This window comes from Taudactylus pleione, unplaced genomic scaffold (genome assembly GCF_031769625.1).
Source record: "Taudactylus pleione unplaced genomic scaffold, aTauple2 ptg000987l, whole genome shotgun sequence".
NCBI lineage: Eukaryota > Metazoa > Chordata > Amphibia > Anura > Myobatrachidae > Taudactylus > Taudactylus pleione.
In genome coordinates, this window is record NW_028285388.1 from 2,186,001 (window position 1) to 2,213,671 (window position 27,671).

The 27,671-nt window shown below is 50.7% G+C and overlaps 1 protein-coding gene across 2 annotated transcripts in view; it reads left to right on the plus strand.

Moving 5' to 3' along the window:
* Positions 1 to 27,671, plus strand: part of VIPAS39 (VPS33B interacting protein, apical-basolateral polarity regulator, spe-39 homolog) — a 35,693-nt gene extending 8,022 nt beyond the window's left edge. For both annotated transcript variants that reach the window (XM_088460828.1, XM_088460829.1), the window contains exons 3-20: positions 2,202 to 2,301; positions 9,893 to 10,042; positions 10,198 to 10,236; positions 10,328 to 10,392; positions 11,681 to 11,737; positions 11,931 to 12,023; positions 12,445 to 12,478; positions 12,792 to 12,894; positions 21,001 to 21,028; positions 21,111 to 21,187; positions 22,760 to 22,835; positions 23,032 to 23,163; positions 23,246 to 23,287; positions 23,367 to 23,456; positions 24,034 to 24,120; positions 24,209 to 24,298; positions 25,983 to 26,087; positions 27,572 to 27,671. In XM_088460828.1, coding sequence (XP_088316954.1) covers positions 2,202 to 2,301; positions 9,893 to 10,042; positions 10,198 to 10,236; positions 10,328 to 10,392; positions 11,681 to 11,737; positions 11,931 to 12,023; positions 12,445 to 12,478; positions 12,792 to 12,894; positions 21,001 to 21,028; positions 21,111 to 21,187; positions 22,760 to 22,835; positions 23,032 to 23,163; positions 23,246 to 23,287; positions 23,367 to 23,456; positions 24,034 to 24,120; positions 24,209 to 24,298; positions 25,983 to 26,087; positions 27,572 to 27,592 — 1,389 coding nt within the window. In that variant the 3' untranslated portion in view covers positions 27,593 to 27,671. The remainder of the gene's footprint in view (positions 1 to 2,201; positions 2,302 to 9,892; positions 10,043 to 10,197; positions 10,237 to 10,327; positions 10,393 to 11,680; positions 11,738 to 11,930; positions 12,024 to 12,444; positions 12,479 to 12,791; positions 12,895 to 21,000; positions 21,029 to 21,110; positions 21,188 to 22,759; positions 22,836 to 23,031; positions 23,164 to 23,245; positions 23,288 to 23,366; positions 23,457 to 24,033; positions 24,121 to 24,208; positions 24,299 to 25,982; positions 26,088 to 27,571) is intronic.

Here is a 27,671-nt window from a genome sequence, read left to right on the forward strand (position 1 = left end):
AGCAGCCCTGGGAGAGGAGAGAACCGGCACAGCTGAGGAAAGCAAGGACCAGGGGACGCACTCACCGCGACCAGGAGCGCCGGGCAGCGCCCGTTACAGCAGCGCCACGCGGGACCCCGCCGGAGCTCCAGGCCACGATCCGCGGCACCCGGATGGTAAGTAGATCCACTCAGAGGGATAAGGTCGGCCGGCGGGGGACAGCGGCTAGTAGAAGGCGACCCGGCATCCACGGCAGCCGCAGGGCAGCTCCGTGTGGAGTTTCGTCAAGCCGCGCGGCACTCCACGATCCGCCGCGGGCAGATGACCCAAAATTTAGGCCGCGGCTTCTGGCGCGAGAAGGCCTCTGGTCTCCCGCCTCCGCACCAACGATTCCGGGAAGGCTAATTTCACTTCCCCTGCACCTAGCTCCACCACAGCCAGTATGTGGGGGAAAAAAAAGTCCCTTTATATGCTGAGGAAGGGGTTTACAGGCTTCCTCGGACGGAGCTCCCGTACAGTGCTGCCACTCAGGTCTGCAGTCAGGCCACACCTTTATTGTCAATTTTAACTTTTTAATAATTTGTAATGTGGGAAAATACAAATGTACAATTCATTCTGTTCTTTTCCTCTTCTTTTTTTTTTTTTAAATCTTCAATTCATTACAAATACTTTGCTTTCCAAATGTTGGGGTTACAAATAACACAAATGGGCTGCCAGGGGGTACCCGGGTGGAAAATAATTAGGATCTACTGTTCTAATACACATAACCCGCCAGCAGAGTGCCCCTGACCTTTGCCTTCCTTATTTGTTACCTAACTAACCCCCCCCCCATTTCCTGTACATAAAGTGACCTCCAGTCCTGACCTCCTTTCCTGTAGTCTGACCTCTGTCCCCTTTCCGGCGGCCTAGCCCTGACCTCTGCCCCCCTCCTGGCATCTTAGCCCTGACCTCCCCTCCCTTTTCTAGTATCCTAACCCTGATTTCTGTCCCCTTTTCTGCAGCCTAACCTTGACCTCTGTACCCTTTCCTGCGGCCTAACCCTGACCTCTGTACCCTTTCCTGTGGCCTAACCGTGACTTCTGTACCCTTTCCTGCGGCCTAACCGTGACCTCTGTACCCTTTCCTGCGGCCTAACCCTGACCTCTGTACCCTTTCCTGCGGCCTATCCCTGACCTCTGTACCCTTTTCTGCGGCCTAACCCTGACCTCTGTACCCTTTCCTGCGGCCTAACCCTGACCTCTGTACCCTTTCCTGCGGCCTAACCCTGACCTCTGTACCCTTTCCTGCGGCCTAACCCTGACCTCTGTACCCTTTCCTGCGGCCTATCCATGACCTCTGTGCCCTTTCCTGCGGCCTATCCATGACCTCTGTGCCCTTTCCTGCGGCCTATCCCTGACCTGTGTATCCTTTCCTGCGGCCTATCCCTGACCTCTGTACCCTTTCCTGCGGCCTAACCCTGACCTCTGTGCCCTTTCCTGCGGCCTATCCATGACCTGTGTACCCTTTCCTGCAGCCTAACCCTGACCTCTGTGCCCTTTCCTGCGGCCTATCCCTGACCTCTGTACCCTTTTACTGCAGCCTAACCCTGACCTCTGTACCCTTTTACTGCAGCCTAACCCTGACCTCTGTACCCTTTTACTGCGGCCTAACCCTATCCTCGTCCCGCTTTCCTGGTGCCTAACCCTGACTTCTGTCCCCTTTCCTGTGGCCCAACCCTGACCCTCTGCCCCCTTTCTTTCAGTATAGTTCATGCACATGTGGGACATCGAGACCAGCAAAGAGGTGTATGTTTTGCCCCTGCTGTAGAGTAGGTGCGAGTTAATGTTGAAGACTTGTCGTAAACTAGGCGCATACAGATGTGTCCTCATACCTTATCCTCACGCAAACAGTCTGTGTAAAAAAGTAGAGGACCGGTCTGACACGAGTGATCAGCGCCACGCAATCGTTACGCTTTATCTGCAACTTTATAGTAATTCCTTTTTAACAAAATTGAGGAAAAAGTGGCCAACACCAGAATTGCGCCAATCGCCACGTGGTGCAAAAGGACACCTCTCTATTCCGCCGATTCATCTCAGGATGTGTATGCTAATCATCTGGCTGACATATGACATTGTTTGTAATCTACGCCCACTGTTCTACCAACTCTGCCCCCACCCCAGAGTGTCTCCTTGTGAGGTCTGCTGTAGCCTCAGCCCCATATTGATTTCTCTCTTCTCTTCCAGCTGAAGGAATCAAAGCGGGCAGTGAACAGCCTGAAAGTCTATGCCAATGAAGATGACGAAGACTGGGAGAAGTTTACCTGTAACGGGGAACTTGTGGGCAGTGAGTAGCACCTTCGTGCATCTATGTGTGTCTCTATATAATATAGAAAAGTGGGCGCTCAACAAAAACATTTTAAAAATCAAGGTGCCAAAAAAGTGAGTTGAATAGTGCATGAAGGGGACGTCTCTCGAGTTTTCTGTACATCAATCAAACAGATGCTTATTAATGCAAGCGGTGAAATTTCAGATCCAGTTTGATCCTTTTTCAAGCTAAATGATTGGTGTGGCTGGTTCCCTAACCCGATGTCGGTTCCACGCCTCCCTCACGTGGATAAGATGGCGGCTGCAGCACTAAAGAGGGTTAACTTTTGTGTTGCTGTGCCATTCTGTCTGCACTAGGCGCCAATTATATATGGTTTACAGGTGCCAGACGTTTAAAAATGTGTTTATTTTAATTTTTTTTTATTTTATTTTTATTGAAACACTGTATACAATATACAAATAAACAGTATGATATAATAAAAACAATATTTGTTACATATCCGTTCGGTAACTGGAAACAGAATAAAAAAAACAAAATACTCTTAAATCATCACAATAATAACATATATTCATAACAATAAATTGAATATAAATAATCAAATCAATCTATCACCTTGAAACAATGCTCCCAATAAGACCTTCACTACAAACTTGTCAAAAAATGAGAGGCGAGAGTTATGAGACGAGACCGAGAACCTAGCACCCCCCCCCAAAAAAATACAATAACATATGGACATGGATATTACCCTATATTCTGATATTGATATAGCCATGCACGCATATTGTGAGTAAGAATACATTAATATTCTCCACTACAATCTGGCTTTAGGATTCCAGAGTGATTGGGGGGTCATTGGATATTTCATGGAGTATATACCAGTGAGTATTTTTAAATGATGCATGGATATGTTTCCTAATACCAATAGACAAGCTTTCCCATGTGTCAAAAAATTTTGAGACCCTAGTTCCTTTCTCCAATGTGGTTTCTATCCATTCCATGATAAACACATGAAAAAGTTTTTCGTGAAATTACTTTAGAGTAGGAGGGGAAATACTTATCCAGGCTTGCAAAATAGCTTTACGTGCTACCGAACTCATTATCAGTAATCAGTTTTTACAGCCTTTTGTGACCCTCTGACCATCCGGCAATATCCCAAACAGCGCCCATTCATTGGTAAAAGGCAGATAATTCACCAAATTATCCAGTGCGTATCTACGTACCTGTAACCAAAATATTCTAAGAAGTGGGCATTTCCAAAAATAGCGATATGTGTCAGCTAGTGGAGATTGGTAGTGAGGGCGATGCCACCATTCCTGCCCTAAATTGCCCATGGGGAGAAAAGTATGCCCTATGAAATAGATTCAAAAACATCTCTTGGTATTGTGCGGCAGGAAGGATTTCTCTAGAAGTGGCTAACATTGTATTTAAAGTTTCACAGGAGACAGAGGGAATATCAATTGCCCACTTACTCATGCCAGTACGTATCTGGGCATGATCAATTTGTGTTCTCAAAAAAGAGTAATAGGAGGATAAAGCGTGTTTAGATACTGGGGGGGAGAGAAGTAGCTCATCTAATGGGTTATCCCAATCCACACCGGAAACCACTTGGTGGTTGCAATAATATAATACTTTGCTTGCATATAAGCAAGTGGGTAAAAGCGGAACAATGGGAATTTCTCTATCGTTTGAGAATGGGTTAGAGGTCTTTTGGCCTGCTTGTCCAACAAGGCATTAATTGTCGTCAGACCCTGTTCATATAATCTCGTAAAAGGGAAGGACGCCAGACCATGTTGGAAATCAGGGTTCCCCAAAAAAGAAGAAAAGATAGATTTGTATAAATTTACATTCATTTTGTGCCTCAGAATGTACCATACTTTACGTGTGGACCATAGTAGTGGATTATCCTGGAGTTGCAACGAAATTTCAGCATCTTGTTGGTGTACAAATCCTATCAAACTACAATCTGATAAAAAATGTTTTTCAAGCAAAGAATTAGCATACATATCTTGTCCATGTAGCCAATCCTTCAAGTATCGTAGTATGGTTGCGTGATTATAATGCCAAACATTTGGAAAATTAATCCTCCCCCCCCCATTATGTTTGGCTTGTTGTAGCTTAATAAAACTAATCCTTGTTCTCTTTGCCCACCCAAATAAATTTCCGAAATAAGGAATTCAAATATTGTAAATCTCGTTGAGGCAATAGTAGTGGGAGTGATTGGATTAAATATAATAGCCTAGGAAATGTCACAATTTTAATCAAGATTTCTCGACCCATATAAGATAGCAAGAGATTACCCATCCCCCCAATTCATTGGGATTTTGTAAAATAGCTTTGGATATATTGAGACTGTATAGCTCAGATGGCCTTTTTGGAAGCTGAACTCACAGATATTCAATAGAGGATTTGGCCCATGTGACAGGTAGATGATGACTCCAATGTGGTGTATGGATGCGTGAGTTTAAATAAAGACCAACGGATTTAGACAAATGTACCGTGTAACCAGAAATGGCACCAAAATCCGCCAGCCTGTTCAAAATCAACTACAGAGTGTCCTTGGGCTTAGAAATATATAATAGCACATCGTCCGCGAAAGCGGATAGTTTCATTTCTGCCCCGCCTATTATGATCCCTTTAAATTCAGGCCATGATTGCAGAAGGCGAAGTAGCGGGTCTATAGACAAATTGAACAGGCGGGGGACATTGGGCATCCCTGTCGTGTACCTCTATACATCCGCAAAGGGTCACCACGACTCCCATTAACCAAAAGTTTTGACATTGGTTGTGAGTAGAAATATTGAATTAATTGGATGAAAGTAGAACCAAAATTACGTCTTTCAAGAACTGAGAAAAGATGTGACCACGACACAGTGTCAAACGCCTTATGTGTGTCTAATCCTAAAAGCATCCCCTCAGGATTATCACTTTGATATTGTGGCCTTATGTGTGTCTAATCCTAAAAGCATCCCCTCAGGATTATCACTTTGATATTGTGCTATCACAGCAGCCATAGCCATTCGTATTGCTTATCCTGATCTTTCTCCTCTTCTTCTATAACAGTGGTTCACCGAATGTCTGCCCCGCACAAAACCCATCTGATGAGGTGTTAATAGGTCTGGTAATATAGTGTGTAATTGGTTAGCTATAATTTTAGATAAAATTTTGAAATCAGAATTTAATAGCGAGATAGGGCGATAGGAATCTACTAATAGTGTGTCTTTCCCTGGCTTAGGTATAAGTGTGGTATAAGCCTCTGTAAAAGAAGGGAATACAGGATGATCCTCTAACATTTTATTATATAATTCCACCAACGTAGGTGTCAATTCAGGTTGCAGTAATTTAAAGTACGTCCCAGTAAACCCGTCAGGTCCAGGGGACTTATTTGGTTTTAACCCTGAAATTACAGTTTGTATCTCCAAAGCGGTGATCTTAGATGATAAAAGATTACCCTCTTACTGTGTTTAAAGAGGGAAGATTCGCTTCGGAAATCAGTTGTTCCTGTAAATTATTGTCTATCTCAAAGGATTGATAAAGTTGAGTATAAAATTCTTGGAATTTAGCTAAAATGTCCTTTGTTTGGGAATAAGTCTTATTCGTAACAGGGTCTTTTATTGCTGTTCTAAAAGAACACTTTTGCCATGGTTTTGACATTACTGACAACAATCTCCCTGATTTATGACCCCATTTGTAAAAGGTTTGTTTGGTGTGATCAAGTTTCGATTGAGCTTGTGACGTCCAAAAAGATTCCAAAAGTTTTTTTATTTTGTAAATACAGATTCAAAGTTTCATCGGATTGATGGGAACTGTATTGATAAAAGGCATCAGCTACTGATGACTGGAGTATGTTATATTGTTTGTTAGAATCTTTTTTTAAGCTTTGAAACATACTGAATGACATGACCCCTCATGACCACCTTCAAGGCCCCCCAAAAGAGGACTGGGTCCTCCCAATGTTCCAGATTATCATCCAGGTAATTTGCCCAGCATCTGGTTAAGTACTGTTTGAAATCCTCTGATTTGAAGAGGTAGTCTGGAAAGCACCAAAAGCGGTCAATTGGGGAAAGAGAGGGGCACCATAGTTCCAGAGTCACAGGGGCATGATCTGAATTCTAATTTCTTTAATGTCTACTGCGCGTACCTGTGTCATTAAAGAATTTGCTATTAAGAAATAGTCCATTCTTGACAATGAACGATGGGCCCTAGAAAGATGCATGTATGAGTGGTCATTATCACTCAGCAACCTCCAAGGGTCACTCAGTTGTAAAGTATTCTTTAAAGTCTGAATATAATACCAGGACGGATTAGGAGACCTTGTAGTAGGAGGGGATCTATCTATGGTCGGGTCATCCACTACTTTATAATCGCACGCCATAATTAAAGTATATAATGTGCGACGGGCTAAAATTTGTGTCAATTTAGATAAAAAGCGACCTGGGGATATATTAGGTGCATATAAATTAATAATAGTGTACTTGTGTCTTTCAATTTCTACATCCAATAATAAAAATCTCCCTTCAGGATACTAAAGGGAGTCCAAAATCGAATATCGGAGATTCCTATTGAATAATATAGCCACCCCTTGAGATTTAGATGTAAATGAGGCCGATATACAGTCTGCTATCCATCTAGTTCTGAGTGCCGAGTCATCTCTCTGTACCCAATGGGGCTCTTGTAAGAAAGCAATATCTGGGCGTAACCTATGTACATGTGTTAAAATAAAAATTTATTTTTAATCGAATGAATGTGCCGCCAGCTCCGGACTAGCTCCGGCGATTGCAGCAATGCAGTGAGTTAACAGCCCAGTGCGCTGCATCGGGGGGAGTGTGCAGGGGGAGCCGCTGCTCCGGGGGGAGTGTGCAGGGGGAGCCGCTGCACCGGGGGGAGTGTGCAGGGGGAGCCGCTGCACCGGGGGGAGTGTGCAGGGGGAGCCGCTGCACCGGGGGGAGTGTGCAGGGGGAGCCGCTGCACCGGGGGGAGTGTGCAGGGGGAGCCGCTGCACCGGGGGGAGTGTGCAGGGGGAGCCGCTGCACCGGGGGGAGTGTGCAGGGGGAGCCGCTGCACCGGGGGGAGTGTGCAGGGGGAGCCGCTGCACCGGGGGGAGTGTGCAGGGGGAGCCGCTGCACCGGGGGGAGTGTGCAGGGGGAGCCGCTGCACCGGGGGGAGTGTGCAGGGGGAGCCGCTGCACCGGGGGGAGTGTGCAGGGGGAGCCGCTGCACCGGGGGGAGTGTGCAGGGGGAGCCGCTGCTCCGGGGGGAGTGTGCAGGGGGAGCCGCTGCTCCGGGGGGAGTGTGCAGGGGGAGCCGCTGCTCCGGGGGGAGTGTGCAGGGGGAGCCGCTGCTCCGGGGGGAGTGTGCAGGGGGAGCCGCTGCTCCGGGGGGAGTGTGCAGGGGGAGCCGCAGCTCCGGGGGGAGTGTGCAGGGGGAGCCGCTGTAAGTGACGGTCTAGTCCCAGGCTGCAGTGCTTTGAGCTACCAAGGCTAGCATCTAGAGGCTAGCACTATGAGAGCTACAGTTCCGCCGCCAGGCTGCAGGACTAGGGCTGTGTGCCGCCTAATGCTGGTGGGCCTGGAGAACTAGCTCCTGGTACACCCTTGGTGCTGAGTGGGGACAGCGAGGAGCACGACAATGGGGGAGAATAATTACAAAGTCCCAGACTGCAGGAGAAGGAGCCCGTCGCTGGGCACTTGGTGTGTTGCAGTGTGCTAGGGACAGGGAAAGTAGCTCCTCCTCCTGCAACGGTACCCTACAGCTACTGGCGATGCAGCTAAGCCGAGGGCAGTGCTCTACTTCCTAGTATTGGCAGCCCCCTTGGCATGACATCACAGGTTCAGGGGGCAGGGCTGGCACAGGGTGATGGCACGCTGCTCTGAGCTGACCGTGTAGGAGGCTGCTAAACTGCCTATTACTGCTTATGCACTAGCTCTGGGCAGCAGATCATGCCCTTCATGGCCCTTGCCTAGAAAGCCGGCCTCTCTGGGCCCAAAAGCAATAACATTATTACCTAGGGCCAAGACAAACGTCCTCCTGTTTTACACCTGAACTTCTTTTTAGTTACCACAATAAGGTGGATTCAGGCTCTGTGCTTGTCATTCTTTTGTGTGTGTGTGTGTGTGTGTATATATATATATATTTTTTTTTTCATCTTTATTTTCAACAAATTGCATCTTTTTCTGTGAAGCCATCTCTGGGACTAGCCAGGCAGCTTGTTTCATGCACTGGTGGTACAGCCTGTAGCGGTAAGAGTATTACCCGATCTCCAGGAGGCTGTGTCCTGTACACATCATTCTTCTGATCCTCAATGAGCTGCACGAGAAGAGCCTATTTAACAAGATGCACAAATATACTGTCTTCTTTTCTGAAAAAATTGGCAATTCTGTACTTGCGTTACATTCAGGTGCAGTGTACAATCCACAGCATGATATCAGCGAGCAGCTTTTATCTGTCTAGTGCAGTGACTGACAGCCTGATGTGCCTCATTCTGCATGTACTAGCAGAGGAGGGTTAAGGTTAGGCTGCGGGAGACGAGTGTTAGGGTCAGACACTAGGGGGAGGGTTAGGCTGCGGGAGGGGAGTGTTGGGGTCAGACACTAGGGGGGGGTTAGGCTGTGGGAGGGGAGTGTTAGGGTCACACAATAGGGGGAGGGTTAGGCTGTGGGAGGGGAGTGTTGGGGTCAGACACTAGGGGGAGGGTTAGGCTGCGGGAGGGGAGTGTTAGGGTCAGACACTAGGGGGATGGTTAGGCTGCGGGAGGGGAGTGTTAGGGTCAGACACTAGGGGGGGTTAGGCTGTGGGAGGGGAGTGTTAGGGTCACACAATAGGGGGAGGGTTAGGCTGGGAGAGGGGAGGTTTACAACCATGTCAACATGATGAATGTCAACAAAAATCTACCACCCCCATTAGTGTAAGGTAAGCCTTAAAGGCTGCAACAAATATACTGAGTGTGACTTCTGGGTGACCGGATCTTCGGCCGGCTTTCCAGAGTTGGATGTAAGGCTGAGACGCGCAATACTGCAGAGGTGTGTATCTACCAGCCGGCCAGCGTTCTATCATGAAGTTGGCCGGAATCATAGAGGAAGGAGGGAGATCACGTGGTGCGGATTCCATGTCCCTTCTCCTCTGAACCGTAGATCTGCTGCTGGCTCTGTGTGACCTCCCTGCATTGTACGATGAGAAGATCACATCTCGCTTCTCTGGGCACAGGATAACATCGAGCTCGGTCTTATCATCTCTATGACCTGCTCAGCTTCACCTGCTTTCCTGGCTCTCATCTGAGTAGAGCTGGGACCGCCGATGAAGAACAAGAATGAGATCAGGCTGAAGGGGCATACAGCAGATAGAAGAACTGATGGGGCATAAATCAGGAGTGAGCTAGGGGCCGAATATAAAGGCTTGGAGTGCCGCACATCATTACTATAGTGTAAGGTACGCGATGAATGGGTCAAAGTGGTTGCTGTAATGAGCCCCTTTATTAATGAATCTTCCAAAATGAAGGCCCTGGAGTATAACCCCATAGAATAAAGACTATACACTTCTACCCTGTATACATATACGGCTGGTCCTGATGGCATGTGCTGACCAGGTTTTTGTATGTGTGTGAATTTTCCCCTTAGGTATATCATGGTCCATTAAAGAATCTTCAACAAATTCCCTGGGGCCGGAGTCAAGGAACCTCGGTCCTATAAAATCACAGACAGACACTTCCAGTTCCTCCTATCTGTTTCCCAAGGGGTCTTCACACTTACTCAGTAACTTATTTAAAGGTTAGTAAACATCAATGGAAGTTTCTTTAGCAAACCGTCCTTTATCCCTGTGTGGCTACTGTACTCTTCCTGGTGGCCCGACGGATGTTTGTCTCAATTTTGCCGATCACCTGTATTTGATTCATGTTTCTGTCCCTGTCATTTGTCTGTTACAGGAAGGTCCAGGCCGGGGAGCTTCCAGTCTCTCTCAGATGGTAAGATCAGAATGATGATCATTACATGGTGCAGGCTTAGAATTGTGTTGTTGCTTATCTTTATTTTCTTTTTTTCCTTAAATCTCCTCAGTTTTACTAGATACGAACATTAAACATTTTGCTCCGGAGCTGCGAAAACCCAAGTCTGAATATCAGGTACTGGGTGGGAAGGAACGTAGCAGACACCGGACAAGACTATAAAACTCAGTAGAGAAAGAGGCACTGACCTGGGGAATGATGGGACCTAGGTAGGGAGAAGGCGGTGGGGGAGCTGGTGCCACAATTAGCGGAGGCACCTAAGACAGGGACGCAGTAAAGACAAGGGCCTATAGGATGATGGGACTGGGGAAGGGTGGGAGGAGGGGGAGATACAGCAGGCTGGCAAGAGGAGTAGACACTGGCCTGGGTATGATGAGACTGGGGAAGGGTGGAAGGAGGGGGAGATACAGCAGGCTGGGAAGAGGAGTAGACACTGGCCTAGGGGATGATGGGACTGGGGGAGGGTGGGAGGAGGGGGAGATACAGCAGGCTGGGAAGAGGAGTAGACACTGGCCTGGGTATGATGGGACTGGGGAAGGGTGGGAGGAGGGGGAGATACAGCAGGCTGGGAAGAGGAGTAGACACTGGCCTAGGGGATGATGGGACTGGGGGAGGGTGGGAGGAGGGGGAGATACAGCAGGCTGGGAAGAGGAGTAGACACTGGCCTGGGTATGATGGGACCGGGGAAGGGTGGGAGGAGGGGGAGACACAGCAGGCGTGGAAGAGGAGTAGACACTGGCCTGGGGCATGATGGGACTGGGGAAGGGTGGGAGGAGGGGGAGACACAGATGGCGGGAAAGAGGAGTAGACACTGGCCTGGGGTATGATGGGACGGGGAAGGGTGGGAGGAGGGGGAGATACAGCAGGCTGGGAAGAAGAGTAGACACTGGCCTGGGGGATGATGGGACGGGGAAGAGTGGAAGGAGGGGGAGACACAGATGGCGGGGAAGAGGAGTAGACACTGGCCTGGGGGATGATGGGACGGGAAGGGTGGGAGGAGGGGGAGATACAGCAGGCTGGGAAGAGGAGTAGACACTGGCCTGGGGGATGATGGGACTGGGGAAGGGTGGGAGGAGGGGGAGATACAGCAGGCTGGGAAGAGGAGTAGACACTGGCCTGGGTATGATGAGACTGGGGAAGGGTGGGAGGAGGGGGAGATACAGCAGGCTGGGAAGAGGAGTAGACACTGGCCTGGGGGATGATGGGACGGGTGGAAGGAGGGGGAGACACAGATGGCGGGGAAGAGGAGTAGACACTGGCCTGGGGGGATGATGGGACTGGGGTAGGGTGGAAGGAAGGCAGGAGAGAGACACTAGCATGGGATAGGGAAATGGGAGACACAGCAGGTAAAGACACTGCCTGAAGGGTTGTGTGCGCACAATTAAATCTTGTGATTATATTACAGGATTACAGTGGAGACTGGAACCCTGAGCAATGTGTGCGGCGGATGCAGAAGGGAAAGGTATATTTGTGCCCAGGAGAGTTGGGATGGGACAGTGAGTGTAACCTTTGGGCACTTGGCATGTAATGCTGTGACATACCAATAAGTGCCAAGTCCGCTCCCATACTCCGGGTGTAATTGCACAGAGGTATCGCCCCATAGGCTGCCCCTGCGTTCCGGTGATCACTGGTAACCAAAGTCTCTCTCCCAGTAGATCTGCTCGCTGGAGAGGTTCCGCTCACTGAAGGATAAGCTGCAGCTGCTGGATGAAGCCGTCAGACTCCATGATGGTAATGTGATCACAGCGGTAAGTGTATCAGGGGCTCCGTATTGAGGGGTCAGTGAATGGAGGGGGGTCAGTGCTGCTTAATCTGCCGTTCCTACTGATTCATTATTTTGTTCCAGTACCCCAAATGGCTTTATGTAACTAACTCACATCCCTCATTCTATTCACCAAACGCTGCTTGTTTAACCCACTATAACTGGTGACCTGTATTAAATCACACTGTAGCTGTGGCATGGCAAACACTCTGGTCCCTACTGTCATTCGGCTGGTAGAGTTTACACAAAGCAATTAAATCTCATTGGCTGCTATAGATCACAGCACCAGTTATTATGTATTATGTATATTCCTATATACGACACTCTGTACGGCTGTAGGTCTGACCTCTGTCTGGCACACGCCGCCTCTTCCTTCATACATGGACTGTGTTATGTTTTATTTGCAGGTGTTAATATTCCTGAACAGGACCTTGCACTCAGGTGAGTCTGAGACTGGTCCCCCCCCCCTGTGTGTCTGGGATAGAACATTTGTTTTCCTGCCACAGATTTGTTTCCTATTTAAAGCAACTGTGATTGTTCTGCACATTAAGTTAATGTCCTGTTCCCGTGGTTACCACCAGGGTCAGTGGCTAAATTCAATTACACCTACTGTATGCACAAGTCCAATCACACATATATATGTGTGTGTGTATATATATATATATATATATATATTATAATATATAAATTTATATTATACACACCCAGGCTTGCAGCGTGTCCCGCGTGATGATACCATTTCTTTTCTCCACAGAGATCCTCTTCCGAGAGCTGAAGCACAGACAAGTTGCTTTAAGACATTTTATTAATTTCCTGACAGAGACGATGGAACAACAGCTACTAATGGACCTGCTCAGGTGAGGCAACAATCCTGCAGAGTTGGGGAAGTAAGAGAGGGAACAGGATTCTGGGTGGTTAGGGATGGAGGGAGAGAACAGGATTCTGGGTGGTTAGGGATGGAGGGGGAGAACAGGGTTCTGGGTGGTTAGGGATGGAGGGAGAGAACAGGATTCTGGGTGGTTAGGGATGGAGGGAGAGAACAGGATTCTGGGTGGTTAGGGATGGAGGGAGAGAACAGGATTCTGGGTGGTTAGGGATGGAGGGGGAGAACAGGGTTCTGGGTGGTTAGGGATGGAGGGAGAGAACAGGATTCTGGGTGGTTAGGGATGGAGGGAGAGAACAGGATTCTGGCTGGTTAGGGATGGAGGGAGAGAACAGGATTCTGGCTGGTTAGGGATGGAGAGAGAGAACAGGATTCTGGGTGGTTAGGGATGGATGGAGAGAACAGGATTGTGGGTGGTTAGGGATGAAGAGAGATAACAGGATTCTGGGTGGTTAGGGATGGAGAGAGAGAACAGGATTCTGGGTGGTTAGGGATGGAGCGAGAGAACAGGATTCTGGGTGGTTAGGGGTGGAGGGAGAGAACAGGATTCTGGGTGGTTAGGGGTGGAGGGAGAGAACAGGATTCTGGGTGGTTAGGGGTGGAGGGAGAGAACAGGATTCTGGGTGGTTAGGGATAGAGAGAGAGAACAGGATTCTGGGTGGTTAGGGATGGAGGGAGAGAACAGGATTCTGGCTGGTTAGGGATGGAGAGAGAGAACAGGATTCTGGGTGGTTAGGGATGGATGGAGAGAACAGGATTCTGGGTGGTTAGGGATGGAGAGAGAGAACAGGATTCTGGGTGGTTAGGGATGGAGCGAGAGAACAGGATTCTGGGTGGTTAGGGGTGGAGGGAGAGAACAGGATTCTGGGTGGTTAGGGGTGGAGGGAGAGAACAGGATTCTGGGTGGTTAGGGATGGAGGGAGAGAACAGGATTCTGGGTGGTTAGGGATAGAGAGAGAGAACAGGATTCTGGGTGGTTAGGGATGGAGGGAGAGAACAGGATTCTGGGTGGTGAGGGATGGAGGAACAGGATTCTGGGTGGTGAGGGATAGCATTCAATTGTAGAATGTTTCGTACGGAGAACATGCAGTACTCCGTGCAGCGGGGGGCACAGGAGGAGTGCATGCAGTATTCCGTGCAGTGGGGGTACAGGCGGAGAGCATGAAGTACTCTGTGCAGAGGGGGGACAGGCGGAGAGCATGGAGTACTCCGTGCAGTGGAGGGTACAGTCGGAGAGCATGGAGTACTGTGTGCAGTGGGGGGTACAGGAGGAGAGCATAGAGTACTCCGTGCAGTGGAGGGTACAGGCGGAGAGCATGAGTACTGTGTGCAGTGGGGGGTACAGGAGGAGAGCATGGAGTACTGTGTGCAGTGGGGGGTACAGGAGGAGAGCATGGAGTACTCCTTGCAGTGGGGGTACAGGAGGAGAGCATGGAGTACTCCGTGCAGTGGGGGGTACAGGAGGAGATCATGGAGTACTCCGTGCAGTGGGGGGTACAGGAGGAGAGCATGGAGTACTCCTTGCAGTGGGGGTACAGGAGGAGAGCATGGAGTACTCCGTGCAGTGGGGGGTACAGGAGGAGATCATGGAGTACTCCGTGCAGTGGGGGGACAGCCGGAGAGCATGGAGTACTCTGTGCAGTGGGGGGTACAGGAGGAGAGTGTGGAGTACTGTGTGCAGTGGGGGGTACAGGAGGAGATCATGGAGTACTCCGTGCAGTGGAGTGTACAGGCGGAGAGCATGGAGTACTCCGTGCAGTGGAGGGTATAGGGGGAGAGCATGGAGTACTGTGTGCAGTGGGGGGTACAGGAGGAGAGCATGGAGTACTCTGTGCAGTGGGGGGGGGTACAGGAGGAGAGCATGGAGTACTCCTTGCAGTGGGGGTACAGGAGGAGAGCATGGAGTACTCCGTGCAGTGAGAGGTACAGGAGGAGAGCATGGAGTAATGTGTGCAGTGGGGGTACAGGAGGAGAGCATGGAGTACTCTGTGCTGTGGGTGGTACAGGAGGAGAGCATGGAGTACTGTGTGCAGTGGGAGGTACAGGCGGAGAGCATGGAGTAATGTGTGCAGTGGAGGTACAGGAGGAGAGCTTGGAGTACTCCGTGCAGTGTGGGGTACAGGCGGAGAGCATGGAGTACTACGTGCAGTGGGGGGTACAGGAGGAGAGGATGGAGTACTGTGTGCAGTGGGGGGTACAGGAGGAGAGCATGGAGTACTCCTTGCAGTGGGGGGTGCAGGCGGAGAGCATGGAGTAATGTGTGCAGTGGAGGTACAGGAAGAAAGCATGGAGTACTCTGTGCAGTGGGGGGTACATGAGGAGAGCATGGAGTACTCCTTGCAGTGGGGGTACAGGCGGAGAGCATGGAGTACTCCTTGCAGTGGGGGTACAGGCGAAGAGCATGGAGTACTCCTTGCAGTGGGGGTACAGGAGGAGAGCATGGAGTACTCCGTGCAGTGAGAGGTACAGGAGGAGAGCATGGAGTACTGTGTGCAGTGGGGGGTACAGGAGGAGAGCATTGAGTACTCCGTCCAGTGAGAGGTACAGGAGGAGAGCATGGAGTACTGTGTGCAGTGGGAGGTACAGGAGGAGAGCATGGAGTACTGTGTGCAGTGGGGGGTACAGGAGGAGAGCATGGAGTGCATTGTGCAGTGGGGGGTACAGGAGGAGAGCATGGAGTACTGTGTGCAGTGGGGGGTACAGGAGGAGAGCATGGGGCACTGTGTGCAGTGGGGGGTACAGGAGGAGAGCATGGAGTACTCCGTGCAGTGGAGTGTACAGGCGGAGAGCATGGAGTACTCCGTGCAGTGGAGGGTACAGTCGGAGAGCATGGAGTACTGTGTGCAGTGGGGGGTAGAGGAGGAGAGCATGGAGTACTCTGTGCAGTGGGGGGTACAGGAAGAGAGCATGGAGTACACCTTGCAGTGGGGGTACAGGAGGAGAGCATGGAGTACTCCTTGCAGTGGGGGTACAGGAGCGGAGCATGGAGTAATGTGTGCAGTGGGGGTACAGGCGGAGAGCATGGAGTACTGTGTGCAGTGGTGGGTACAGGAGGAGAGCGTGGAGTACTGTGGGCAGTGGGGGGTACAGGAGGAGAGCATGGAGTGCTCCGTGCAGTGGAGTGTACAGGCGGAGAGAATGGAGTACTCCTTGCAGTGGGGGTACAGGAGGAGAGCATGGAGTACTCCTTGCAGTGGGGGTACAGGAGGAGAGCATGGAGTACTCCGTGCAGTGGGGGTACAGGAGGAGAGCATGGAGTACTCTGTGCAGTGGGGGGTACAGGAGGAGATCGTGGAGTACTGTGTGCAGTGGGGGTACAGGAGGAGAGCGTGGAGTACTCCGTGCAGTGGGGGGTACAGGAGGAGAGCATGGAGTACTGTGTGCAGTGGGGGGTACAGGAGGAGAGCATGGAGTGCTGTGTGCAGTGGGGGGGTACAGGAGGAGAGCATGGAGCACTGTGTGCAGTGGGGGGTACAGGAGGAGATCATGGAGTACTCCGTGCAGTGGAGGGTACCGTCGGAGAGCATGGAGTACTCCGTGCAGTGGGGGGTACAGGAGGAGAGCGTGGAGTACTCTGTGCAGTGGGGGTACAGGAGGAGAGCATGGAGTACTCCATGCAGTGAGAGGTACAGGAGGAGAGCATGGAGTAATGTGTGCAGTGGGGGTACAGGAGGAGAGCATGGAGTACTCCGTGCAGTGGATGGTACAGGAGGAGAGCATGGAGTACTCCGTGCAGTGGAGGGTACAGGCGGAGAGCATGGAGTACTGAGTGCAGTGGGGGGTACAGGAGGAGAGCATGGAGTACTCCTTGCAGTGGGGGTACAGGAGGAGAGCATGGAGTACTCTGTGCAGTGGGGGGTACAGGAGGAGATCGTGGAGTACTGTGTGCAGTGGGGGTACAGGAGGAGAGCGTGGAGTACTCCGTGCAGTGGGGGGTACAGGAGGAGAGCATGGAGTACTGTGTGCAGTGGGGGGTACAGGAGGAGAGCATGGAGTGCTGTGTGCAGTGGGGGGGTACAGGAGGAGAGCATGGAGCACTGTGTGCAGTGGGGGGTACAGGAGGAGATCATGGAGTACTCCGTGCAGTGGAGGGTACCGTCGGAGAGCATGGAGTACTCCGTGCAGTGGGGGGTACAGGAGGAGAGCGTGGAGTACTCTGTGCAGTGGGGGTACAGGAGGAGAGCATGGAGTACTCCATGCAGTGAGAGGTACAGGAGGAGAGCATGGAGTAATGTGTGCAGTGGGGGTACAGGAGGAGAGCATGGAGTACTCCGTGCAGTGGATGGTACAGGAGGAGAGCATGGAGTACTCCGTGCAGTGGAGGGTACAGGCGGAGAGCATGGAGTACTGAGTGCAGTGGGGGGTACAGGAGGAGAGCATGGAGTACTCCTTGCAGTGGGGGTACAGGAGGAGAGCATGGAGTACTGTGTGCAGTGCGGGTACAGGAGGAGAGCATGGAGTACTGTGTGCAGTGGGGGTACAGGAGGAGAGCATGGAGTACTGTGTGCAGTGGGGGTACAGGCGGTGAGCATGGAGTACTCCTTGCAGTGGGGGTACAGGAGGAGAGCATAGAGTACTCTGTGCAGTGGAGGGTACAGGCGGAGAGCATGGAGTACTTCGTGCAGTGAGAGGAACAGGCGGAGAGCATGGAGTACTGTGTGCAGTGGGGGGTACAGGAGGAGAGCATGGAGTACTCTGTGCAGTGGAGGGTACAGGCGGAGAGCATGGAGTACTCCGTGCAGTGAGAGGAACAGGCGGAGAGCATGGAGTACTGTGTGCAGTGGGGGGTACAGGAGGAGAGCATGGAGTACTCTGTGCAGTGGGGGGTACAGGAAGAGAGCATGGAGTACACCTTGCAGTGGGGGTACAGGAGGAGAGCATGGAGTACTCCATGCAGTGGGGGTACAGGAGGAGAGCATGGAGTACTCCATGCAGTGAGAGGTACAGGAGGAGAGCATGGAGTAATGTGTGCTGTGGGGGTACAGGCGGAGAGCATGGAGTACTCCGTGCAGTGGATGGTACAGGCGGAGAGCATGGAGTACTCCGTGCAGTGGAGGGTACAGGCAGAGAGCATGGAGTACTCCGTGCAGTGGAGGGTACATGCGGAGAGCATGGAGTACTGAGTGCAGTGGGGGGTACAGGAGGAGAGCATGGAGTACTCCTTGCAGTCTGGATACAGGAGGAGAGCATGGAGTAATGTGGGCAGCGGAGGTACAGGAGGAGAGCATGGAGTACTCCTTGCAGTGGGGGTACAGGAGGAGAGCATGGAGTACTCCTTGCAGTGGGGGTACAGGAGGAGAGCATGGAGTACTCCGTGCAGTGGGGGTACAGGAGGAGAGCATGGAGTACTCTGTGCAGTGGGGGGTACAGGAGGAGATCGTGGAGTACTGTGTGCAGTGGGGGTACAGGAGGAGAGCGTGGAGTACTCCGTGCAGTGGGGGGTACAGGAGGAGAGCATGGAGTACTGTGTGCAGTGGGGGGTACAGGAGGAGAGCATGGAGTGCTGTGTGCAGTGGGGGGGTACAGGAGGAGAGCATGGAGCACTGTGTGCAGTGGGGGGTACAGGAGGAGAGCATGGAGTACTCCGTGCAGTGGAGTGTACAGGCGGAGATCATGGAGTACTCCGTGCAGTGGAGGGTACCGTCGGAGAGCATGGAGTACTCCGTGCAGTGGGGGGTACAGGAGGAGAGCGTGGAGTACTCTGTGCAGTGGGGGTACAGGAGGAGAGCATGGAGTACTCCATGCAGTGAGAGGTACAGGAGGAGAGCATGGAGTAATGTGTGCAGTGGGGGTACAGGAGGAGAGCATGGAGTACTCCGTGCAGTGGATGGTACAGGAGGAGAGCATGGAGTACTCCGTGCAGTGGAGGGTACAGGCGGAGAGCATGGAGTACTGAGTGCAGTGGGGGGTACAGGAGGAGAGCATGGAGTACTCCTTGCAGTGGGGGTACAGGAGGAGAGCATGGAGTACTCCTTGCAGTGGGGGTACAGGAGGAGAGCATGGAGTACTGTGTGCAGTGCGGGTACAGGAGGAGAGCATGGAGTACTGTGTGCAGTGGGGGTACAGGAGGAGAGCATGGAGTACTGTGTGCAGTGGGGGTACAGGCGGTGAGCATGGAGTACTCCTTGCAGTGGGGGTACAGGAGGAGAGCATAGAGTACTCCGTGCAGTGGAGGGTACAGGCGGAGAGCATGGAGTACTGTGTGCAGTGGGGGGTACAGGAGGAGAGCATGGAGTACTCTGTGCAGTGGAGGGTACAGGCGGAGAGCATGGAGTACTGTGTGCAGTGGGGGGTACAGGAGGAGAGCATGGAGTACTCTGTGCAGTGGAGGGTACAGGCGGAGAGCATGGAGTACTCCGTGCAGTGAGAGGAACAGGCGGAGAGCATGGAGTACTGTGTGCAGTGGGGGGTACAAGAGGAGAGCATGGAGTACTCTGTGCAGTGGGGGGTACAGGAAGAGAGCATGGAGTACACCTTGCAGTGGGGGTACAGGAGGAGAGCATGGAGTACTCCATGCAGTGGGGGTACAGGAGGAGAGCATGGAGTACTCCATGCAGTGAGAGGTACAGGAGGAGAGCATGGAGTAATGTGTGCAGTGGGGGTACAGGAGGAGAGCATGGAGTACTGTGTGCAGTGGGGGTACAGGCGGTGAGCATGGAGTACTCCGTGCAGTGGGGTGTACAGGCGGAGAGCATAGAGTACTCCGTGCAGTGGAGGGTACAGGCGGAGAGCATGGAGTACTCCGTGCAGTGAGAGGTACAGGCGGAGAGCATGGAGTACTGTGTGCAGTGGGGGGTACAGGAGGAGAGCATGGAGTACTCTGTGCAGTGGGGGGTACAGGAGGAGAGCATAGAGTACTGCTTGCAGTGGGGGTACAGGAGGAGAATATGGAGTAATATGTGCAGTGGGGGTACAGGAGGAGAGCATGGAGTACTGTGTGCAGTGTGGGGTACAGGAGGAGAGCATGGAGATCTGTGTGCAGTGGGGGTACAGGAGGAGAGCATGGAGTACTCCGTGCAGTGGAGGGTACAGGCGGAGAGCATGGAGTACTGTGTGCAGTGGGGGTTACAGGAGGAGAGCACTGTGTGCAGTGGGGGGTACAGGAGGAGAGCATGGAGTACTCCGTGCAGTGGAGTGTACAGGCGGAGAGCATGGAGTACTGTGTGCAGTGGGGGGTACAGGAGGAGAGCATGGAGTACTCTGTGCAGTGGGGGGTACAGGAGGAGAGCATGGAGTTCTCCTTGCAGTGGGGGTACAGGAGGAGAGTATGGAGTACTCCTTGCAGTGAGGGTACAGGAGGAGAGTATGGAGTTCTCCTTGCAGTGGGGGTACAGGAGGAGAGCATGGAGTTCTCCATGCAGTGAGAGGTACAGGAGGAGTGCATGGAGTACTGTGTGCAATGGAGGGTACAGGAGGAGATTATGGAGTACTGTGTGCAGTGGGGGGTACAGGAGGAGAGCATGGAGCACTGTGTGCAGTGGGGTGTACAGGAGGAGAGCATGGAGTACTCCTTGCAGTGGGGGTACAGGAGGAGAGCATGGAGTACTCCATGTAGTGAGAGGTACAGGAGGAGAGCATGGAGTAATGTGTGCAGTTGGGGGGTACAGGAGGAGAGCATGAAATACTCTGTGCAGTGGGGGGTACAGAAGGAGAGCATGAAGTACTCTGTACAGTGGGGGGTACAGGAGGAGAGCATGGAGTAATGTGTGCAGTGGAGGGTACAGGCGGAGAGCATGGAGTACTCCATGCAGTGTAGGGTACAGGCGGAGAGCATGGAGTACTCCGTGCAGTGGAGGGTACAGGAGGAGAGCATGGAGTAATGTGTGCAGTGGGGGTACAGGAGGAGAGCATGGAGTACTGTGTGCAGTGGGGGTTACAGGAGGAGAGCATGGAGTACTCCATTCAGTGAGAGGTACAGGAGGAGAGCATAGAGTAATGTGTACAGTGGGGGTACAGGTGGTGTTGGGGGGAGATGAGTGATTCTGGTGGGAGAGATTAGTAATGTGCGTTCAGTATGAGAATGGCCCCTCTGTGTAATGTTCTCTGACCCCTGGTTGCTGATGGACTTGCAATCTTTCAGGTTTCTGGAGTGGACCGAAGAGCTAGCTGTGAGTATCCTTGTGTGGTGGGGTTACCTGCGTTTGTGTTCAGTGCCTCCTAATGAAACGGCCTATGGATATATTTCCTCAGCTGTGTAAATACAGAGAACACCTCAATATTTCGAGCGCAGAGGAGCAGAGAGACTTCCTGAAGAATAAGTGTTTCAGGTCAGTGACTCTGGTAAAGCTCTGATAGTGAGTGACACACTCTGACCGCTCTGATGTACAGAGACAATTGCCCAGGTATGTTGATCTAGAAAGAGGCAAACAAAAATTTAAAAGGCCCTTCCTATATCTTCTTAGGCCCCTCCTCCTATATCTTCCTAAATCCCTCCTATATCGTCTTAAGCCCCTCCCTCTATCCCTTCCAAAGCTCTTCCTCCTTCCAGCTAACTTGTCCTGTGTTTGATAAGGAAGCCAGAGCCACTAGTGAATCCAGTGTCTTCACTTTCTTTGTAGCGCCATATGTTGGTCAGATTCTCCCTTACCTCCGGAGCGTGGCAGGGGAAGACCGTGTGGTCTGCTCTTACAGAGGGATTTTCCTCTCTTCCTCCAGCTGGCCTCCCTCTCCCTCTGCAACTGTATGGATTAAATTGGTTCCAGATAATTTCCATGCAGTGCCCCCTACTCCTTCCAGCCGGGTGAGGAGCTCCTGTTTCTGTATGTTCTCTCCTGATTGGGCAGGACCAGGAGAGGGGCAAAGATTCGTCCAGCTGGGAGGTGATGCGGGGCCCATCCATATTCCCTTCCAGTACCATAGTAGCAGGTGTCGGCTGGGCAGAATATGCACTCTCAGCGTGGATTGGCCACAGACACCTATGCACCCATGAATTGTGTTACCAGGCAGAACATTTTCTTTGACATCCTTATTGTCTTTTATTAGATTTGAGCAATATGTTGACTGTAAAGACCCGGTTTTATATCCTTAGCCAGTTATCCAGATATGCATAAAGACCCATGATCAGCTAACGGTGGGATTGGTGCAGTGACTAAGGGGCCTATTTATGAAAGAATATATGAGAGATATCTCCCCCAAAAACACAAGTTTCGGGAGGTACCTGTGAATATTAATGCCACCCAGGATTTAACGTGATGAGACTGCGGTAGAGATCCCCGATATCTGCTGCAGTCCTTCCATGTCTGACCACAGAGCAGCCCCCATAGGTTTCTATGGGAACTGCCATGCTGTCAGATTTGCCAAGTTTCGTCAGCCTATGGGCTACTATAACGCAAATATTTGCCTTATAGTAGCCCTCTGGATTACTCTCGTTTCCCGATGATGAATGCGACGACCGCACCTGCTCATTAGCCGCAGAGGACCCGAACCAAGAAGCTGAGTGATAGCTGAAGTTATCGCTGTCCTTCCAGCACTTCGCCGGGTCGGGCTCTTATCGGAGGGAAACGTGTTAAATTAGCGTGAGAATTCGCATTTTCCGGTTATGAATTTAGGAGAAAATGACTTATAACATCCGCATTAAAAATGCGGATTGGGATAAATCTGTCCCTAAATGCCGGTTGTGTAATGGTGACGCTGAGACTTGGGGCAGGTGACTGATGTTTTGCCCTTTAAACAAAAAAACTCTTGACCATTTTTGTGTACTAAGGACATGCTATGTGACACTGGACATATAGAACTCAATGGCAAAGAACTGCGGTATTGCAAAGACAATAGTAATATCAGTGTGCGCTACTGATGGGACTGTCCCCTAACTCATTGCTCTTCCCCCCTTCTCCTCCCAGCCTCCCTTTCTCCCCAGAAGACGCATCGCTTGTACAGGACCACTACACGCTACTGGAGAGACAGATCATCATCGAGGTTAGAACTGGCCAATCTGACACTTGTTGTCCCTGGGCTTCTGTGTGCCGTGGCCTCCACGCCATGTAGATATACTGTGTACATATATGTGCCTGATGTATGATGTGCCGCGTGTATCTGGCCTCTCTATTGATCACATGTGAATGTAGAGCTGTGTACAGCAGCCAGTTCATGCGTTCTGTCGGATCCATTATAGGCCAGTGATAAGCGCTTGGAGGCTTCTGGACAAGAACAGTTCCGCAAACACCCCCGGAAAGCGTCTCTGCTCTTCATGCCGCTGGTCACCACTCTGTTCTACGCCTGTATTTACCATTATACGGAAAGCGAAGTGAGCGAGCGCTGCCTGTCTGTCTGTCATCTGTTCTTCACTTTGGCTTATTTGTCAGAACTGTCTCACTCTCTCCCCCCAGGGCACATTCAGCAGCCCGGCCAACCTCCGCAGAACCTTCAAGGTGAGACCAGTGTGAGTGTGTGTGTCTGTGTGTACCGTGTGAGATGTTAATGTAAGTGTATGCCGTGTCTCCATCACAGATCCCAGAGAAGCTCTATATACTCACAGCCCTGGCAGCGCGGGCAAAGCTCCGAGCTTGGAATGATGTGGACGCACTCTTTACCACCAAGGTCTGATGCCATCTCTGTACCCTGACAGAACCTTCAGTAGGAATAGGAAGTACTATGCGCTGTGATAGCGCAGGGTACATGGGGAGAGATGGCTCTGCGGGATGAGGTTATGCGGTTTGTGTGTGGGACATGCAGTCAGGGAGCATCCTCAGGATTGTAGATTAGAGGGAATGTCGCCATTTGTCAGCGAGAAGAAGTAGAGCAATAAAGCTTGTTGACGTTGCAGGCACACAACTCGTATGGCCACTAGCAACTGCGCACACTAATGGTCACGTACAGACTGGCTGCGCTCCAGCATATTCTGCCATCTTACTTAGCGATAATCTGTTTGACTGTGCTCCTAGTTATCCAACCACGTAATCCACCGATCCCCCACTGTCCGAAACACACGTTGAGCAGCGTCACCTGTGTTGTTAGGCCTCATACACCACAGCTTGTGACCTGTCTGGAATAATGCGGTTGTCAGATACGCTGCATGTGTAGGGCTGTGAATTGTCTGGTCTCTGTAGTAGTGGTGGTGGGGGGTGGTTTGAGGAGTCTCCGTGATTTCCAGAAAGTGATTTGTCCATCTCCGCAGAACTGGCTGGGGTACACCAAGAAAAGGGCACCTGTCGGCTTCCACCGCGTGGTGGAAATTCTGCACAAGAACGCGGCCCCCACACAGGTGAGCTGGACTGTGGGAATACATGTTGATTAAATGGCCTCTAAATAAATGCCCACTAGCTTTAATGCCTGATCCTCTCTCCGTCCAGATCCTACAGGATTACGTCCGGTTGGTGGAAGATGCGGAAAGCAGAATATCCCTCGGGACAAAGTACAAGTGTCACGATGTGGTAATAGATGTAAGTGCGCACATAAATAATGTTATACAATGTACCGCAGGGTACGAACTTAAACATTGCACTTCTGCACATATTCACACACTTAATATTTATGGAACAAATGGAAAGGCAGGGAATGCGCCATATGTGCCACGTTCGGGCACCGTGCCAGTCAGTACTCGGTAACACCTCCACTGCCAGAACACTTCTTGTAGCCAATTAGAGACAGATTTACTATGTGGAGATTTTCAAAGCTGACACGTTTTTGGAGGTTTCAGCCGCTGGATTTAAAGGAGCAATAATATGAAATACAAAGCCAAGCTTGGCCAGTATTTAGTGTTATTGCTCCTCTAAATCCAGTGGCCAAAACAGCCGAAGTTGTGTCGACTTTTTAAAGCGCAGCATAGTAAATTCCTCCCTCGGAGTCTCTATTCTCACTTTAGGAACTGCCCCATCTTCCCTCTTCTAGCGCAGAGGTTTTCTTACATCCTCTTCCATGTGATGTATGATGGAACATTGGGGGCGCTATTCTGGAAGATGATATTAAGGGGCAGATTCAATTAGCCGTGAGATGGCCAAACTTTACTTAACACGGGTTAAAAACCCCACGGCCGTGACTTTTTCCTATTCATTTAGAAAAGTGTGTTAAGTTAATGTGGGTCTCAATGGGAGTTAATGCGGATTTTAGTTTGCAGCTCCAGAGAAGGGGAAAAGGGCAGCAAAATACTTATTTCAGTGTACAAATGACAGGACACAGTGCAGTACCCATGGGACATCCACCCCAGCGGTTCACTGAACCTGCCCCTGAGTCCCGGAATTAACCCGCCAGCGTCTTTTCCACAATACATGGCTGAGATGTGTCTGAGGCTTCTGGTTTTAGGCAGCCGACCCCTAATTTACATAGTACATACTGCCAGCGGCCGCTCCCTGGGAAGGGATGTACTAAATACTGTGTAATAAGTGTGACCTTACATAACCATACTCCGGCTGACAATATAGCATTGCAATAACATAAACGCTTACTTCCCACATAGCAATATATAAGAAACTATATGGAAGGTGCCACTGATGAGAGAGGGTCTCCTGAGTAGGTACCCCTAAAAATGACAGATCAGGGTAATCCCCTTCTTGTCACTCAAGTTTTGAGGCTTTAAAATAAAAGTATTAATAAATCAACTTAACTCTGCAAATATATATAATTTCTCCAATAAAATGTGCTGAAATGTGATGGTGAAGTTTGCTCTGGGCATATAACTGTGTATGTATATGACGTGTAAATAGTTGTGCTTTGTAGTGTACACTGTTCCCATACTGATGATACAGAGCACAGACTATAGTCCTATTCGAGGATTATTTGAAGTGCCGCCAGGTTGCTCAGTATGGAATGCACAGACAACAAACATGGTCCTCTGTAATTTAAATGCAAATGTTTAAATGACAGTGTGAAGGCAACACCCAGTCTGAGGACTGAAGGCAATTCCGCCGGTGCCCAGTGAGGGTATTGATCATTCTAGATCCCCCGACACTGCCGTTCTATCTCCGTGTGAAGCCGTTATAGCCCCTGCACCCCTACCCCTCACAATACTTTGGGTGTGCCCTCTGCAGATAGAGTATACCTCAGTGATGGCCCTAATTCCCATAGATCTGGTAAGGTAAATATAGGAATCAGTCTTTGCAGCAGCTTCTCACCCTTTCTCCCTAACAGACCTACAGAGACCTGAAGGACCGACAGCAGCTGATGGTTTATCGCTGTAAAGTGGATCGGGGGTCCCCAGAGGAGGAGAAGATAGACTCTATTCTCAGCAACACGGTGAGCACCAGACCCGGAGTTATTGTCTATGCCCAAGTGTATATACACATATCTCCTTACATAGCTGTCATCTACATGTGTACCAACGGGTAGAAGCAGCAGAGCTCGCTAATACATCACACAGGGAGTCCCTGTCCCCGTATATCCATCCAGCGCACATAAACATGCTGCTTACCCTTCTTATTGGGAGGGATCGCTGCACCTAGGAGTATGGGAAGTGCATAAAATCTGAAGAGGCGCAGACGGCAGAGATGTAACTGTCACATCCACGTGTCCTGAGAGGGGACACTAGGACTGTCTGTGTCACACGTGTCCTGAAAAAGAGGGGACACCAGGACTTGTCTGTATTATGTGTCCTGAGAGTGAGCGGACACCGGGACTGTCTGTATTACATGTGTCCTGAGAGGAAATACTGGGACTGTCTGTATTACGTGTCCTGAGAGTGAGCGGACACTGGGACTGTGTCTGTATTACATGTGTCCTGAGAGTGAGGGGACACTGGGACTGTGTCTGTATTACATGTGTCCTGAGAGTGAGTGGACACCAGGACTGTCTGTATTACATGTGTCCTGAGAGTGAGTGGACACCGGGGCTGTCTGTATTACACGTGTCCTGAGAGTGAGGGGACACTGGGACTGTCTGTATTACATGTGTCCTGAGAGTGAGGGGACACTGGGACTGTTTGTATTACATGTGTCCTGAGAGTGAGGGGCACCAATATTGTCTGTATTACATGTGTCCTGAGAGTGAGGGGCACCAATATTGTCTGTATTACACGTGTCCTGAGAGTGAGGGGCACCAATATTGTCTGTATTACACGTGTCCTTAGAGTGTTGGTACTCCAGGACTGTCTGTATTACACGTGTCCTAAGAGTGATGGGACTCCGGGACTGTCTGTATTACATGGAGCATTGTTGTGTGCATGGAGCTTTGTAATATATTGAGCAAAGTGCATCTCATTAAAATTACAGAATAAATTTTCAGCTACGTGAATCTGGTGTAAGTATAAAGTCCTTTTGCAGGGAGTGAATGCTATTTTCAGTCATCTTGCTTCTACCCGGGGGCGCCTGCTCATACCGTGCAGTGATCGCGGTTGTTCCGCCAGACTCCAACCAGCAGCTGGTGCTAAATTCTGCCCCTGTGCAAATAGCGCGATCTTCATGTATAACGCGGTGCTGGCGCCATGCATTGAGTATGCTGCGGTGCACAGTACAACCCATGCTGAGTTTACATTTTATATATAACCTGACTTCTGTATATGCCCCTTTCCTGTCCTGATAACGGAATGCACAGTGATCCAGGATACCCCGGTTACATCCGCTGCCCCGTGGTGAGTTACACCAGTGGTGCATTGTGGGTAGACCATGACCAGCTTGGTCATTAGTGATCTTCCCTGAATCTGGGTCAAGCGCAGCCTCTCGCACTAGACTACACGAAATGCTTTTCTAGCCGTGCGTCTCATCTCTTTATTTTTCTGTTTGCAGCAAATTCGCTGGAAGAACTGAATGTGACGAGGGAAGAGGACCCCCGACCACACACAACGACTGCTAATAAATCTTTCCCTAAATAAACATTGTCTGCTTT